At 35.8% G+C, this 18,747-nt stretch overlaps 1 protein-coding gene across 4 annotated transcripts in view; it reads right to left on the bottom strand.

The window, feature by feature from the left end:
• ELP4 (elongator acetyltransferase complex subunit 4) overlaps window positions 1-18,747 on the bottom strand; it is a 124,193-nt gene that overhangs the window by 80,666 nt on the left and 24,780 nt on the right. For all 4 annotated transcript variants that reach the window (XM_052692465.1, XM_052692466.1, XM_052692464.1 and 1 more), the window contains 3 exons: window positions 15,662-15,801; window positions 8,891-8,975; window positions 5,697-5,885 (listed from right to left, as the gene is read on the bottom strand). In XM_052692465.1, coding sequence (XP_052548425.1) covers window positions 5,697-5,885; window positions 8,891-8,975; window positions 15,662-15,801 — 414 coding nt within the window. The remainder of the gene's footprint in view (window positions 1-5,696; window positions 5,886-8,890; window positions 8,976-15,661; window positions 15,802-18,747) is intronic.

Here is an 18,747-nt window from a genome sequence, read left to right as displayed (position 1 = left end):
TACAATTTGCTGGTCTAATTAAATATTAATTCTAAGTGTTACATTCTGTGGCTAAGAGCTTTTATTTTCCATCATCAGTCTGGAAGAGAAAGAGGTTACAAGGCTAATTTAATCTTTTTTTTTTTCTTTTTTCCCCCGCCATTAAAGCTTAACTACACAGGCACAAAAACATCATTAAAGATGCAGTATTCCTTTTTATTATGATTACATTGTAATTAATAGAGCAGGTCTAAATAAAAAGATGTAAAATTAGATTCTGAAATTTCTGGGTTTTTGCACAACACCAAAAGTTCATATAAAAGCATTACTGAGCAAATGCTGCACAGAAATACTATATTAAGTGATCTGAAAAACACTTAGGATAGAAAATACTTAAGCAATATTTTAACTATAAAACTAACACTGAATCATTATTCTTTGTACTGAAATGCACCAGATAAAAACCCTAGTTAATACAACATGCACAGGGGCTTTTTTTCAAGAACTTCTAGTTCTACTTATCTGAAAAACCTAGTGTTGCTCCAAAACAGTACTATCTATCTTCATTTTCCAACAGAGTTACTTGCTTAAAGCAGATGACTACTTTGTCTTGTGTTAAAGGCTGTCTTCTAATCTTTACTTATCACTGTCCAAATGGGCTCAATACATGAGCCTCTTCCCTTCTGCTTCCATAACAGTTGTGTCCATGTCTGGACACTGGGCATTATATTAACTACTTAGTCCAGAAGCCAAAAGATTCCATATGCTTGAACAGATGACTATCTTCATACTGTGATGGGATATTTAACTGTTTAGATCTAACACTGCATTTGAAAGATTTGGTATTAAACAGCACCTCATTTTTCTTGAAGTTTCAATGTCTGTATTTTCAGATTACATAAATAAAAGATATTCTCAAGTTGCATATACTCATCACATTTTAAAGTTTAACATAATCATGATGGAAGCGTAATTTTGTGATTAAATATGTGCTGATGCTTACGGTGATAAGAACGTGCTTATAGTGTTCTAAATTGTAACGTATTAAAATGAGAAGGCTTTTTTAGTTATACATTTTAACCCAAAAAGTGACTAGTCATCAACATAATATAGCTAGGTAAAAGACAGCTAATATGGGTGCAAAAACATGTTTCAGATGAACAATGTGTTTGTGCTTGAAATGAGTATTTGTTACCAAATCAGAAGTGGCAGAGCCAAGATATAGCCTCTTGGCAGCCATAAACTTATTTTATGAAAAGAAAATATCTCTGTGAATTGATAAGTAAATGCTATGAACAATAATAGAAATTAGAAGCAAAATGTTTTACTCTTACACAATTTATATTTTAATATATATTTAAGGTGTCTTTGGACTTGCTACTGGATTATAATTTTAAGATGCTTCTATGAATGCCCAGGATATCCAAAACAGAATATTCCCATCTGAAAACTATATGAGAAACACAAGAATAACTGCCATAAACTCATGACTCTCAACATTTCTTTGTATGGAAGTTAAATTGTACTTCTTTCACACAACTGAGTATGCCACAGCTAAAAGGAAAAAAAACAAACAACAGTATAGTAAAATATAAAGACCATTTCATCTCCATAGTTTCTATTCAGAAGAGGATTTTGAAAGCCTATTCAACTAATGATATAGAAAAATACGTGACATTTAATCTTAATACAGTTGCTGCTTAATATTTACATTCACAAATGTACCTGAAGGTTATTGAGCATTTTACACTTGTGAACTCACAGAAGGTAGAGTTCTAGGGAATGCAGTCTTGGCTCCTGCCATAGGAATACAGATTTCAAACCGAGAAATTCACAATTCTGTATTTGAATGGATTCTAAAGCACGACTGCTTGACTTCAAGTTTAGCTGCTAAAGCTCTCACTGTGAACTCAAAAGGCTATGAATGCAAAAAGGTTTGCTTCTGAATTTTTCTACACTGAAACATACAGTGATTTATGCACCCCGGTTAATTCAAAGCATCAAAACATTAATATTGCAGGAAATCAATTTTTTAACATGCTGGATGAAATAACGAAAATACTAAGCAGGACTTCAGACTCAGAGGACAGGTTCTGTAACTTCTGCGACTTATCCATACTGACTTTTCATTAGTCAATTAATTTCCCTTGGTACACACTGACTAATATGGTGGTTAGTCCTTACCAGTAATACAGCTTCACGTTCAAAATAAAGGGTGGCTTCAATGAAAGCGTTACACGTCTTCAAATGGAAACAATAATCTACTTAAAAAATACATATTCATGAACTTGACTGTTTACTTAAGTGATACAGAGTTGGAAATAAGGAGAATGGAATTATGAAAGTATTTTACATTTCAACTTTTTTGTGAACATAAAACAGTGACGTTAAAATCACATTCTGTAGAATAATTTTTTTAACACTATGTACTAAAAATGCAGATTGTCAAAATACAGAAAGCAGGAGTCCATTCTAGTTTTGATAATATTTCTTATTTTGGAAAGTACAACAACAAATTAAATCCCTGTACAATTTGCCCACCCTGATCATTTTTGCTAGATTTAAAAATGTAATTAATTTACCCTATTCAAATGCACCATCTTATTTCAGAGGCACAATTCATTTTCAAGAAGCAGTAGAAAACCTTGACAAATAACCTTCCATCAACTGTTTTAATCACATTCATAAATATCTCAATATTTATTACCTGACAGACAGGGTAAAATAAGAGTATGTTCAATCAGGAGAAAATATCAATCAAGAAAAACTTGTCAGTTATCATCTGAATAAAATTTCTAATCGGTTAAGTTTTTAAAGTCATTTTCTTGAAATTTGCTTCCAGAACAATGTATTTCTGGTTTTGTGATAGAGAAAATAATAGAATATTTGTTTTTCTTTATGTACTGCACTTTCATCAATAAAACAGAGAATTTGTGCTCTTTAGGGGACTACAATTTCATTAACTTACTCTGAAAAAACTCTGTACACAACCAGATTCTTTGTAAATTTGTGTCTTTTCCCAAAATACATCTTTACAGAAGGCTGCGAAGACATTCAGTGTTCCATCAAACTGGGGGAATGAGCATCATATTCTGACAAATGCAATTCAAACTTACTAAATGCAAAGCAGTGAACTAGGTGGATTAGATCCATACTGGTAGATGTGTAGCACAGAGGGAAAAGCATCACAAACAAAATCACTGTTTAACGTTCAGCAGACACTGAAGAGACAAAGCATATATAAGCATGTAGGAAAAAGTGAACAAACAATAAGAGCATTATTGTACTCCACGACTGTGAGTTATGGCTGAAAAAAAGGAGACTGCTTAAAAACATATTAAGAAAGCAGCATGGGAGAATATACAAAACAATGAGAACACGAGGTATATAGGGAGCTTCATCTCACTGTCTTATCATCCAAGAACAAAGATATAATTTCTGAAATGTACAGGCAAAATGAAACTTTTTGAAAGAAAAAAGCTACACAGATTTAATTTGCAAACTCCCTGTCACACAGCAACATGACAAGTACTTGGCAAAATATACAAAGGAAGCGAATCACTAACTACACAGATAAGTACTTTATTAAATGCACACAGCAATACAGACTATCTGGGCTGGATTGGAATAGCATCGTCCCTGTTGAAATTCAGTAGTGTCAAGTGTGAGTTTTATTTCTTCTTCACCAGAGTAACTGTAACTGGCTGTCAGGGACAAGGCATGGCCTGAGATATGAATGAAAACTATTTTTTCAAAAGCAACTATTTCTCTGTAAATATTATGCAAACATGATAACTTGGTAACACTTCACATTTTGAAATCTTGTATTTTCTTATTATGTGAAGATTTTACTTGCAGACTCCCTTAATTAATATAGTCAGGAAGCAAAAGATAATACAGCAGATACAGATAATTGTTCAGGGAATAAATGTGGAATTTACTACATCTTCAGGATAACAGTATGCATTTCCTACGCCTTCAGCTGGCTTTAAGATTTAACAGAGAAAGCATATGCTACAACTTATTCTGATTAAATTAAATACATATACAGAAACACACTAGGAAAAAACAAAAAACCATCAAAACACCAAACAAATGCTCTCTCTTGTCCTCTTGAAAAGATATTTTCTTTACTTTTTTCATCCAGTAAGAAACCTCAGCAACAAAATGGTGAGTAGCTGGGTTGTGAGAATGTGAGCAGCTGCTGTTATTATAACTAAAGGTCTGTCTACGGCTTGAGCCTGAGAGACCACATGTTCGGCTGTCCTCTCATCTTGCCATCCTCACCAATTAACTATTAACATGGAGGGCTGTACACATGCTCTCAGGGGCTCTTTAACAGGCTTCTTGGAGAGTGGAACAACTACACAGCAGGGCTCTGGGAACTGAGTAATGTGGGGTATAAGGAACCCTCAGAGCAGCTTTGCTCCTCCTAATGACAGTTTTCTCCACAGTTTAGTATTTAAAGAAGGATACATGAAGTTTAACAGTTTTAAAAACAACAACAACAAAAAGTAAAGCTTGAATTTGTTTAAGGCTGTGAAGATTTGGGAAACCACATTTCATTTTTTCCCCCTTCAGAATATTCTGTCACTTACTGTAAAGTAATCCTGTTAAAATTCAAAATCAGAAGTTATTTACAAAATGAGACATAATTTCATAGGAACTCTGGGGGAATGGATTTATAGAGAATTGACCAAAAGGAAAACAAAAACAACTCCCCAGATAAGTCGACAGAAAAACAAAAGATTATATCCTTCAATTTGTTTCTTAGAAAAACTTGCTCCAGAGACATTTCTGGACTTCTGTAGAATATGATCTCTCTCACTGATATATTAAAATATGTAAAAAGTATAATAACATAGGTTCTATGTCTCAGTGACAGACAGGAAATCCCAGTGTTTCAAAAGAAGGAAGTTAGTTTTAGATCCACAAATTCCAGTTATTGCAGTAAGTTTTACTATCACCCTATTTAAAGACATACTGTCATCTAATATTAAAAAATGTAAGTAAAGGGATGGAGTTGTGCAGGACAAAATGTGGTTCAGGTATTCACCTAAATAACATCAGCAGGTACTCAAACACTTTTTAAAAATGCAGTATGTATGTGAGAATGATGTACTTACTTACATAATACAATATTTTAATTCAACAATGAAAATTTCATTTCTATGATGAAGGGAACCATTTATAATATGAGGTTTTATTCCATATTATTTTATTATAATCAGTAATGAATAATACCTGGTTTGTTTCTGCTCCCAACAAACCAGAATATTAAAGAGTAAACCTGTATCTTTCAATTCCTGGCTTTAAAAACAAAGTCATACATCATCCTGATGTGTATGACAGATGAAGGCAGTGGATTAAAATGCCTTGTATTGAAACTCTAAACTGTGTTCTGAGGTGGTATAAAAATGTGTTAGAAATAAAGTTTCCTAGCAGAGTTTTCTCTGCTTGATACTGCTCGAAATTTCTGACTATGACTGATAGAAGGAATAACTATTTAGGACTGTTTTATGCTAAGGTGCTCGTTGATTTTGCAGCATGACTGTCCCACAGAAATGTAGGAAAACCACCGTTGTTTAACTTTGCCCTTTGAATCAAAAGAGCTTCCTCAATTTTTAGAATTGTGTTTATTTTTTCCCCATGAACTTCTAATTTTTGCTAACCGATGTAGCATCAACTACAACATTTAGCAGAGATAGATGGCTTACCTCAATAAGGTGAGAGGGCACTGTGATGATACAAGCCGATAAAGATTTTCGGAGGAAGCCACGTAGAATGTACAGAAATTTTGTAATGCTATGAATATCTTCAGGAGTATTGGTGCTACAAATGTCATCGTCCCACAGCAGGGAACCAAGACTCTGAATTCCTATCCGTAAAATATTCTTTTGTTTTTTCTATTGAAAGAAGAACACAACACTTGTTATTTTTTTAACCATTAGGAGAAAAATACCACATTGTATACAATTTTAGAAACTACTACAATTTATAGAATGAATACCCATAATAATTCAGTAGTTCAGGTAATCACGAGTTAATCTCAGGTGATCTTGGTGAAAATTACAGTTGGAATGTTTTTGGTTTTTTTTTTACTAGTTGGATAACACACTACATTAGATAATTAAATACAAGAATAACAGGTCAGCGTGGAAAAATGCAAAACTACTAATGTGCAATTTCTAAAGCTAACCAGCTGGTTACATACAGTATATTCTGAAAGAGAATCCTAAAACATTACTGTTTTTCCTCTCATTTCTCTCCTTTCTTACACAAAAACTTGAGCTCCAAAGTATACCAAAGAAGTGTTAATGAAAAAAAGTTGCCTGTGAAAGTTCTGCTACCAAGTATTATAAAAAGAAAATAATTCTGAGATGAATGAGCATGCATAACCATGCCAAATGTAAAAAGGACTCACATTAGTGACTAGCAGTAAAAAAAAACCTGCAGAGAGATTGTAAGAATCAAATTAAAAGAATACAATAAAAACTGATGCTCCGATTTCTGGATTACAGGTGATTCACACCCTGAATTTCTACATAGTTCTCAGTAAAGATGTTCAAGACAGTGTGAACTGAGAAGTCACTGCATTGGTAAACTTCAACCCTCCTGTAGCTTAGTGCCGCTAAGAGTTACTGTCCTAAGGCTCAAAGGATCATACAGGACAGACAGGAGATCTTAACTTATGTCAGCAAACAGTAGGTGGGAAGTGTTGAGTCATGGCCTGAACACCTGATTGAGCACTTGGGAAAAGGACCCGGTCAGCCCTGGGTAGTAGCAAGAAATATCTGAATGTTTTACCAGTCAGGTCAAACATTTCCTTTGGACTCAGACCCAAAAAGCAACATCCTTCTAGGCCTTCAGACCCCAAAGATTTTGGGAAGTTTATGCTGTGCAATATGAAAAGCACTTAACACTAGAGGTGTTGTCTTCTGTCTCTCACATGCAGTGATTATTGGATCTATTAAAGTCAGTAGTAAATCTCTTTCAGTTCCTCACTAATAGATTTAGACCCTTGTAGTTTTCCCCAAACTTCCAACAGGACCCACCCAAAAGAGAGAGCATCGTTTTGGGTGGAAGAACGTAGATTAACACACTTCTTCAATGCTTGTGCTTTTATAACACAGAGGAAAGAACACAGGTCCGTCACAGAAAGACACAGGCTGGTTCTTATTCTACTGTTCTTACTTCTAGCTACTTCTCAAGACTCAAGTTAAAGAAGGGATTATGGAGCAACAGATAAATTTTGCATGGATTTGGAACATAAAATATTCCAAGATGTGTTCTGGGCCAAAACAACATCAAACTCTGGATGGACTTGGAGACGTGTGAGTTATATACTATACAAATGCACGAAATGTGAGCATTTAGAGAAACACAGTGCATGTGGAAAGGGGGAAACTTTTTTAGAAAAATAATCAAGCAGTAATAGGTTGCACTCAATAATTCATACACATTGTCTTCTTTGGCAGAGAAAAGAGTGTACAAGAGGTAACAGCCATCTAGTTAGGTAAAATGGTTTGAGAAAGAATCCTTTTTCAAACTTTAAAGCTTCACCTTAGAGACTTACACATTTGCATACACTTTTAAATTTGCCTGGTTTTTATTTGCTCTTCGGTCTTTACTGGCTCTAATAAGATTCTGAAAAAATGAACCAGAAGTACAGAATACCACTACCCACAATATTTAACATTTCCTTGTCTGTAGAAAGAAAAAAAATATCGTCTCTCACAGATCTTTATTTTGTTTAAAACTTAAAAAAAAACCCCAAACTTCAGGAATGTGCAGAGGCACTGCCTTCCTGTCAGACTTGGCTGGTGAGACAGCTAGGAAGCACCAGCCCCATCCCTTCAGGAGGAGGTCCCTTGCTGCTTTTTGCAGTCCATGAGCTCTCCAGTCCCAGTGGAGATGTCAGCCACAGGGAGTGGCAGAAGAGGGGACAGGCTGGGACACAGCACAAATAGCTAATGGTACAAATTTAAATGCAAGCATTCTATGTGGATAATGCTTCTATAAATACTCTTAGACAGGAATACATCCACTCCAATGTTATTTTCTACACAAAAAGCACTTCTCAGATATTAAACTTGTAGTGGCACACAGTCTTGTATTGTTTTGACATTATCTGTACTAATCAACTTGTGTTCCAGTAATATTCCTGTTGTACAAGGAATATAATTATCAATAAAGCCTCAACATCACTTAGTTCATTTACATCATCTTGAAAGGAGTGGCATATTATTTGATATGCCTAAAAACAGGGGAGAGGGTGTTGTTCAAACTAGAAATAAGGTATTCAATTCTATCTTGATGGACTTGGAATATTTCTGATTACCCAAGGTATGGGTTATGAAAACTAAAGTGACCTTTTCAAGTCTGTGATGATTTATGTGGAGTGATCTTCACAAGTCTAGTAAGATGTTTTGATACTTAAATTGAACTAAAATTACACACCATTTAACCCATTAAAAAATTCACTCCACTCACAGCACTGAAAGAATCTGCAAGTCTAAATGTTCAGACTCAAGAAGCTTGAGCACATTACTGCTAATACAATGGTTCGAAAAAAGATCTCCGTAGGTGAAAAGCACATTTTATTTAATTTCACTGTATTTGGCAAACCATTTATTAGCTAATTGCACAGAGTGTGCTTTTTAGTAATCCTGACTTAATGGTTCTTTTTCAAATGTTCTGCGTATCTGCTAAAAAAAGGAAAAAGCTCCAACTGCACATTAAATTATGAGGCACAATCTCCAGTTACTTTTCTTGTTTACTTCCACAATGTTTAGAAACAGCTTCAAACAGCTTCTTCCTTGTTAATTTTTCCAGGACATTCTTTTGCCACCCTTAAAAACTCAGAAAATCTCAGTTCAGGATGATAGCAGAGTACAAATGTGCTCAGTACCTGGGGATGAGAGCCATCAAATCCCTCCTGGCAAATGACACTCTGAATGGACTGAAGCAGCCTTGCATAACCACAGTTCATATTACTGTTGGAAAGAAGAAATAGTTTAGTAACACATACTCTCTAATAGCTGTATTAAAAATAGATAGAAACAGATGCAGCTTTCAGTGTAGGAGTGTCTCACAGAAGGAAAAAAACAACCCTTTTTGAATAAAGCAGCCCTTAAAAGCAGTTGTGATTGGTTCACGTTAACTAGTTCTGCATTCAGATATTCTGTGAAAGGTAAATCTCTTAGAGATGAAGATAATTATGTCAGGCTCACTTACATGTTTAAGTTCAATGATTTAATGTAGTTACTTAAAGCTGCAACCATTACAGCACAGCATTAAAGTTCTATAGCAGACAAACAGCTACTCAATTTTTATTCTGAGTATGTCAGTTCCCTGGAGAACAGGGCTGACTTTCTATTTTGTATCTTTCATACACACAAACACTACAAGAATCAAAACCAACAGAAAATTTCCACTTACTTTAAAACGTTCATTTAGCATAATTTGTTTTTATTTTTAGTAATCTTTCTGATACCACAACAGAGCATAAAATTCATTCTGTTCTATTATAGATCTATTCTGTATCCATCCACTCAGGTGTTAGCACTCCTTCATTTGCAACGCAATGGAATTGTGAGGTATAATTTATGTTTATGTGTTATTTGGAAAACAGCTGCTAAGATTAAAAACCAAAGAAACAAACAACCCCCAGACCTAAAGAAAAAAAGAATTAAAGCAAACTGTTGCCTACACTCAGGCAGCTAAAACCAGATGAAAGTTTAACAGACTTTCCTCTCAAAGTCTCGCAGCCTCCAGTTCCTGCTCCTCCAATGCATTTTTTCTGATGCTTGTTCTTTTTTCAGACTCATTCTAGCCATGCTCTCCAGTCCACAGGCAGGGGACAAAGGCAAAGGACAGAAAGTCCTAATCTTCACTTAAAAAAAAAATCAAGCCAGCTGTTCACTTTAAAAAGAGACATACTAGTTCTTAAATCCCCAAGAGCATACTGGCTTTTGTGCCTGGACTTGAGGTAGGCTCCTGAGTGAAGCTGAGATTTTACTACGGAACATCTAAATTGACACGAGAAAGCTTGCTTCCATAGTTTTGCACGGGAAAGAATTTTTGAGTATTTGGAGTTTCTTTACCATAGGCTCCTGTAATGCTTTTAGAAGAACAGTGTCAACTCAAACCCTAACCCCAAGATGATTTATCGGTGCCTACAATCAAATTAAAATAATTTTATTTTCATAATAACTCCAAGTTTTAAAATATTCAATATCAGAAACCATTCAGATGACACTTCATATAGAAATAAAAGGAGAGAGCTTCAAAATTAAACTCAATTTATTTGCTTTTAGTTTTAGTACTTTAATACTAAGTATGAAACTCACAGCTGCTAACAATTGGCAATACACATCTCCACGTGACTTTTAATGTGTAACATCTGCCTTGCTGTACAAAACAGAGTATCTCAAACACAAGAGTAAAGTGTCACTTTGGAAATGGATTATTTTCCTATCACTTAGCTGCAAAAGGAGCAGGTGTCCAATGTTATACCTGCTCTGTCTTAGGTGTTTAAGTTTACAGAGTAGGTGGCCAGAAAACAGGCTTTAGCATCTACATCAGACAAAATGTTTTCTCTCTCCAAGCGTTCACTTAAGAACGACACGATCCTTGTTTATACAGTGCAATACTTTCTTCCTTCTTTTGCCAGAGCTGGAGCAAATCTGCAGAGCTTCAGAATAACAAGAAGCACTTGTGTATCCTTTTAGATATTCCTTTATCCTCTTGGGAATGACAGAAAACTACTGTCCACCAACAATAGGGATGGAGTTTCCAACTACCTGGTAGCCACAGCCAGGGATGCGCCTAACGCTTGTTTTGCTTTGGATAATATTACAATGCTTGTTGTGCTATCCACAGTGTAAGTCAGAGTGTATTCTGCAATTCTTGCTTTTAAAAATGAACAGAAGAATAAAATGCTTAACTTTATTGCTTTATTGCCAAAATCAGAGAATTCAAAAATTAAAAAACAAACAGACATAAAACGACTTACAAAGACATAGAAGATATGTTTATCTACGCACAAAATTCGCAGCAAAGAGAGGTTTGAAGAAAATAATGTGATGCATACAGGTTGTGGGTTGTTTTTTTTTTTTTTCTGTTTTTTTCTCCTGAATGTAAAAATAGTGGCTCTTCTACTTCTGGCTAAAATATTACTGGCTTCCTCGAATTTGAACTATGCTACGTAAATAAGGACATGAAAAAATATTGTGGAAACGCTATTTATAAAAACAGGTTGCATTACCCTTCTGGCAATGTTTGCCATAATATATGAGGAAGGAAATAAGGTATTTTTTATTCTGCAATTTCTAGCCTTTTTTTGGCTTTGTTACTAAACACCATTTAATTCTGATAATGAGTTTAAACAATTTTTTCTTAACTCTTTTTTTTTTTGTTGTTTATCAATTTAGTAATGGGTAAAGCAGGAGCTGGCAAGAAGGTATCCTGGTTACAAAAGAGCCTCTGACTTTGCTGTTGATAGTTTCTAAGCATTTAACAAAGGTTAGGCTATCAAAGGTATGACAAATAGCCTTATTATGTATATGGAGACCCCATTAGCCAAGACAGTTAAACCTGTTTTATCTGAATTTATCTCTAAATCTAGACTCTAGACAAATTCTTTTTTTTTTTTTTCAAAAGCAATTACATTCTTAAGGTAAAATTTAGGAGTATTATTGAAAAACTACAGCTTAACTATTTAAGTTCCCTGAATAATCACACTTCATTTTTGGTCATTACAACTTAATGGGAACAGAAGTAAAGCAGAAGGTAGGAAGCAAGCCTCTTCAGTGATGCACTAACTTATCAGAGATGGTACTTTTGCCTTCCTGTTAAGTATCAGCTTTAGCAATGCAACAGAAAGGACACCTGAATATCCTAGCAACAGCAACTGTAAACAGCTGCTATCAGGTGCACAGCCCTGTTAACCCCGTCCCATGACTAAGGCCAGTACGTAACTGCTCTGCCCTAACAGCTACTGAGCTAAGGAAGAGAGGGATGATGCTTTCTTCTGCATCAAACATCCATTCTCAATTACTACTTTATGAAAAAGGACTTCTCAATCTGCTTTTAGTTAATGTTTATCACAGAACAATGCACTTCCACTCACCTAGAGTAATTCTCCAAAAGGAGACCCAGTAATCTAAGTTAGCCATCACATTATGTACCAGAACTACAAAAAGGAGAGCAAATACGGTACTCCTCATCTCGCTCCTTCAGTGAGCAAACACAAGCATGTGCACAAAAACACAAGAAAGAAAAAAGAATTGCTCCAAAAGTTAAGTGATGTACAGAACCTTCCAATATGGCCTTCTGTAATTGCAAAGTGAAAAGCCAGTCAGTAGCTGAGATCTGACTAACCAGTCAGCCAGACAACCTCTTCTCTTTGCAAGTCCAGAAGGATGCCAAATTCTAGTGCAGATAGAAAGCCAACACCATGGATATAGGTAGGTGATTTCTAAGAAGAGTGAAGTTTTTGGCCCATATAAAGCCCTGAAACCTCTGACCGTGCAAAAGCAGTACGGTAATGACTCTGCACCAGACAGTAGATGCAATTACAGAGGGTGTATGCACTAAAGAACAGTCCAAAGCTTTCTTAATTGATGCTAGAGAATTAGAAACACCAAAATGATTTGGTCCTTTTCAGCTAAGTCACTGCAGAACATAGAGCTTACCAGCTCTGTGTAGAAAGTATATGTTGGATCAGGTGCACTTTCCACAGTGGCTGCATATTTTCAGGTGCTCCTGCAATAGCAGTAGTTAGATGGCTGTAGCAATTTACTTCACCCTGAAAGTAATCATTTTGTGCTCTGCTACAGTACAAACATTTAGAATGGATCATGTTAACTAAACTGGTGAGGAAGCATTTTGAGAAGATGGAAAAAATCTTTTTCTCACTTTTTTTATTTGCTAATTTTTAATTTTTTTTTTTTGTTTGCTATTTCTGATACTACAAAAAGATGTCATCCATCAACAACTACATCATCTAATTATGGAAAATTATATACTAGGTAAAACTATCCGTTTCCACTTCCTCCTCTATCACTGTATCAGTGACAAGAGCAATGCATTCTCAGATTTAAAAAAAAAATCAACAGCATTGAGTCTGGGTTACAATATGAGATTTAAAAGCACTTCCTCACTTTGAAAGGTTTGTGTAACATTATCTTTCAGTGATAACACTTTTTCTGTCCATTTTCTTCGCATAAACAGAGAACATTTAAAAAAATCATGTTTTTAGTGATCTGCTGAAATCTCAAGTCATTCTTGCAACCATTTTTTAAAAGTTTCTTTCTCATTTTTAATACTTCTTTGAGTTACTCTCACCCAAATACATTACAGTATTTTTGCAGTACCATACATATCATAAGAGTTACTCTGCCAGGTATTTCTTGGGCCATGAAGGTAAGGCCATAAGGTCAGGGAAACTTTTGTCTAAGAAATGACATCCTCTGAGTGAGACATTCTAACCAGCCAGGTCTGTGTTCCTAGTTCACTGTAAGAGGCAGTAAAAGAAGCCTGATCTAGCTCTCGGTGGGACAAATTACTGACTTCTATTTAGAAGGGTTAACAATAGCACTTAAATCTTTCTTTTAATGCATTGTCTAGTTAATCAAGAGAACAGAAAATTTTTACCCTTCTGTGATATACCGAAGCTAGCTTTAGAAGCCAGAAGCACTGCATCCGTATAGGATTGAGAGCTTGTTTTTGCTCCTTGAGAAAAGAATGCTTTCCTCTGATTTTCATCTCAATATTTGTAAAAAAAAACAACAAAAAAACCCAACAAAACAACAACAAAAACCAACAAAAAAACAACAACGTAAACCAGTTGCAATTCAGAAAAAGCATAGATGTTTTGAAAGCAGAGAAATCACTGGTAACGTATTTAATACATTTTGACTAATGTGAATTAAAGAGTCACAGAAGGCAGAGATGAAGGGGACCTCAAGAGGTCAGGTAGTCTATCTCCCTGCCCTAAGGCAAGATGAACTATGTCTAAACTATCTCTGACAGATATTTACCTAACTTATCCCTAGAAGTTTTCAGTGATGGAGATTCTACAGCACCCCCAGCCTGTGTCTGCAAGGTAACTTCTCCTAGTGCTAATCATCAGAAGAATATTTCCTTATGTCCACCTATACTACCACTGCTACAATTTACTGTAGCTCATTACTGCCCATCCTACTTACTGCAGATGACAGAGTTACTGCCCTTGCCATGTCAGTTTTTAACTTGCTTTAAGACTCTTAGATTTACCTAAAGAACTTCCACTATTCCATCACAGGCCATATATCCCCACCCTACATCTAAACCCAGCTTCACATTTTCCTCTGAGGCAAAGTCTTCTGGAAGGATGCTAACAAAAACAGTACAGTCTTATCATGGCAGAGTAGAACAGGAGTACTTGGCGCATCTACATGAAATTTCAGTTTATCACCCACATGTTTTCTAGATTATAAAATCAAAAGCATAAAAGGTAAAGTCTGTTTTTTATACTATACACATGAATTATTTTCCTGAAAGTGTATCAGCTACTTTTTTACATAACACAGCAAGAATACATGTTATCAAACTAAAATCAGTGATATCTGAATGCATGACACAGAAATTTGGGGTCTTGGCTTTTGCTTTTCTACAACTCTAAAGGCACACTTCTGTAAATACTTCTGTAAACACTTATTTTATAAATCTCAGTTTTTATATTAGGGCCTACTATAATTAAAATCTTATGCAATGAAGCTTTCTCTACTACTGCTTCTGGGAGTTGGCCCTATACATGGTGATCTAGAGAACCTAGATATTTTATAAATCAAGTGACTGTGCTAAACAAAGAAACTGCTAGTCCATATCTTACATTTGACTTGACTTGAAATGTCTCTGAGAAAAATACAATGGATGTGTTTGCCACAGGCTAACACAAGTCTTTGATGCTGTCACTTACTTTCTTTTGGTCTTCCTTAATTCATTACTGGTAGACTTAAAGTACAGTAAGTTATTTGTTCAGATAAGAGTTTATGATTTTCTCTGGAATTTAGGGTATTGTGTAAGACACATCATTAGAGTAATTCTTCTCACAGATTTTTTTGTTTGTTTGTTTGTTTGTTTTGGACTTTCCTTAGGTGAAGCTGTAGAATGTAAGAGGTAAAGTCACATAATAAACTAATGTGATACAGCATTCTAAGCTATGTAGGTCAAGGATGGCCTGTCGTCTTAGCCCTAAAAACTGTGAATGGTTATCTTCATATTCCTGAAAGCCACCTGACACACATTCATGAAAGCTGATGGGGCATGGTGCTCAGAGAGTAGTTCATAGACAGACAGTAATAGTTTTCCTCAGTCCCCACAGTCAACTGTCAGTAGGGCTGAACTGAGTATTCAGCTGAGTCTTAGGCTGTCCTAGTAATGTCTGCCTTAATTGCCTATGCCAACTTGCTTCCTCCCACTGAGGAGTCACTACACTGAGCTGCTTCTGCGCCACAGTAGCTTTGCTGACATTCATGGCATGTAGTGCTGACATGGGAACTGCAGCTGAAATACCTGTGAGCAATATCTGGCTACAAGATTTTTCACAGCAAGTGTAGATGAGAAAATATTCCTTACAACTAAGGTGCACTCAGAATGTGAATGCACAATAGAGGTACATGGGATTACAACTTACCACATTTTTAGTTTAGGCTCTAAAGGCAATTCGTCAGGAAGGAAAAAACTGTGCCATCTTATGGATTGAAGCAGTTCTGGAGACATTTTTTTAGAAACATCATAATAATGTCCAAACTTTATAGATGTTGTTGGGCTGGTCTGTGGAAACAGCAACAGCGATTACAATAATCTATTAGATGATTATCTGTGATAAGTAAAGACACAAAACAGACACTCTCCTACAGACACGTTACCTACTTCTGCATTTAATGATTACCATTATTAAAAATAAGGAAAATATGTACTAGAAGATGATTCTAGTGTTACTGGTGACTGAGAACGGAAGCGCAGAGATCAAGGAATACTGGTAAGCAATTTTTAAATATGCTTCCCCAGTACCACTGCTGAGCAAGAGTCCTGTCATTCCTGAAATCACATCACAATCTCCAATTAATAGAAAAATAAACCTGAGAAGCTTAGAAAGAAAGGAAGGAAGGGAGGAAGGGAGGAAGGGAGGAAGGGAGGAAGGGAGGAAGGGAGGAAGGGAGGAAGGGAGGAAGGGAGGAAGGAAGGAAGGAAGGAAGGAAGGAAGGAAGGAAGGAAGGAAGGAAGGAAGGAAGGAAGGAAGGAAGGAAGGAAGGAAGGAAGGAAGGAAGGAAGGAAGGAAGGAAGGAAGGAAGAAAGAATTTCAACATTTGCTATTCTTGCTATAAACAGGAATGACAAAAGGTATGTTTTATGCTGAATTATTACACTGAGATTGCAACATTTTTTTTCTGCACATTAGGCAGCAAATTATTTAGTTTCAGCTCCAAATATTACATGAAGCATTTGATTTTCATTAAAGTTGGTGCTGTTAATAAAATAAACACTATACCAGAAAAGACTATAGTCATGCCAGATATAGCCATGTATTTATAGCTAGCTTTCTGAAAGCAAGCATGCTATGTATTTCCACAATTTTATTGTATACTTCATTTTTCCACATATGGGAGGGCTCCTCTGAAAGTAATGCCTCCTATTTTATGATGTTGGCCCATGACATCAGAGGCAGATGGTGGTATGGCACTAAAGGGGCCCTTGAGAAAATGGCTTCTGTCATGGAAGCGTGGATGAAGCAGAAGTGTGCCACTGGATGCCAGCACGTGGAAAAAATTGTGCCCATTGACATCCACTGATTCTTGCTGAACATTTATGGAGACCAAAGAGTGGATGTGAGCACAGGGAGGAGGTGGGTGGTGCATTTCAGAAGTGCCTACAGTGGGTCGCTCCCACTGCTGTAGTGAGTGTGGCACGCAGACTCTTGTCCATTACTGGTGAATATGGCTAATGGTGGTGAAAAAGAATGTTTTATAGTTGAGAATTTCATCTATCAAATAGTGCTGTGTGCTTTGTAATGATTGGAGTTTTCGTGGACATAAATAGGAGGCATTACTTTCGGAGTGATCTATGAATATTACACTGTTACAATTAGTATAATTTGGTTTAGAGTAAATATTTTGAAATAATTTAATTACTGGCTGTTAGGCCTGGTCAGTTATCAGAGAATATAACTAATAAGAACATTGCAGTATCTTTCCTACAAAAACAGAATAACCAAACTAAACCCCAACTTTTCATTATTTTATCACAGATTATTAATTTAGCATTAAAAAAGAAATAAAATGGCCAACACATAGTTATAAAAGTTATATCATTTTTACTAAAAGAACAGGTTCTGTAAATCAGCTTTCATTTATGTATCAGCAACTTAGAATTTTAAAGAAGGAAACATAGCACAACATAGAGGTCCAGCAAACTGAACTCTCAAAATTTTTTATGTAAAAGTACCTTTATTTAAAATGAGGATCCTGAAAACAATTTAAACAGGGGCTGTTCTTTGGCCTATAATCTATTCTTTATCCGGATTACAGATCAGAGTGTTTTTACTGCAATCTCTGCCAGAGCTCATCTTTTTATTGTGTACTTCCAAGCCCCCTTAATGTTTTAGAAAGGCCTTGACTAACTGAACTTTGATCTGATGTCTTCATTGAGAAAAGCTCCAGGTTGCCCATTTCAGATGCAAATCCTTACTGAGGCCCAATAGAGTTTAGTAAAGACAGCAAAAAAGAAGAAACAAGAAGTTTCCAGGATCCTCTTTGAGAATCCTGAGGCACATTGGTGTCCTTAATCCACCCTGCTGCATGGATTAAGGTAGGTGATAACCTCTCTTGATTCAAAAGAATAAGCACAGTGCCTACAAACTGGGTGGAGACTAGGATTTGGCTATAATAAAACACCATGCAATAAAAGCTCGGGCTATGCCAGAAGCCTATGAATAGGCCTCAATGTACTGCATTCCCAGGCTTAGTGGGGAAGCTTGCAAAAAGCCTACCTGAATCAAGTAAGCATGAATAATCTGCCTTAGCAGAATGACCATGGAGAGCGTGAAGCAGAAACTTTCCATTCCTCTTAAGTTTGACGTGATAAATTTATTAGTGGATTGTAGGCTCAGGCCTGTTCTTTTCTGGGCTCCTGTTTTGCACAAGGAGAAATACACTAAATTGTCAGTGAGCAGAGTGTGCTTTTATGCTACCGTCTGCTGTTAATGTTTCTAATTGCAATACTAATGTGCTAGAAATCTCAGATTTAGGATGAATCAAGGCAGAAAATTGATTTCATGCTGTGACAGTTTATATATTGCCCCAAGAACATAAGCAGTTCATTCAGAAAAAAAAAAAAAAAAGAAAAAGAAAAAACACAGTCTTGCATTGCAAAACAGGCTATCCATATAGTCAGAAGTTTAAATTAACCTCTGGAACAGATGAAAGCTAACAAAGTGGCAATGGCACATCAAGCAAAACAAGATCTGTTACTCTGACAGACTTCTGATAAACCATCTATCTGTTTCTGATATCCAGGGTACCAAAACATGTAAAAAGCAGTTGTGGCAATTATGAAGAGGTCTGATGTAATTATCAGGCATAAATATCACAAAGGCCACTCACCTAGCTGGCTCCTAAGAGGTGTAGCAAAAGAAAAGTTAATGTCTAAACTATTAACAATTATCTCTTAATTACTTGCAAATAAAAACTAAATCAGAACAAAACTAAATCAAGACTACCA

This window comes from Tympanuchus pallidicinctus, unplaced genomic scaffold (genome assembly GCF_026119805.1).
Source record: "Tympanuchus pallidicinctus isolate F22 unplaced genomic scaffold, pur_lepc_1.0 scaffold3, whole genome shotgun sequence".
NCBI lineage: Eukaryota > Metazoa > Chordata > Aves > Galliformes > Phasianidae > Tympanuchus > Tympanuchus pallidicinctus.
The sequence above is the reverse complement of the archived record's forward strand: the minus strand, read 5'-3'. Positions and strand labels throughout refer to the sequence as shown.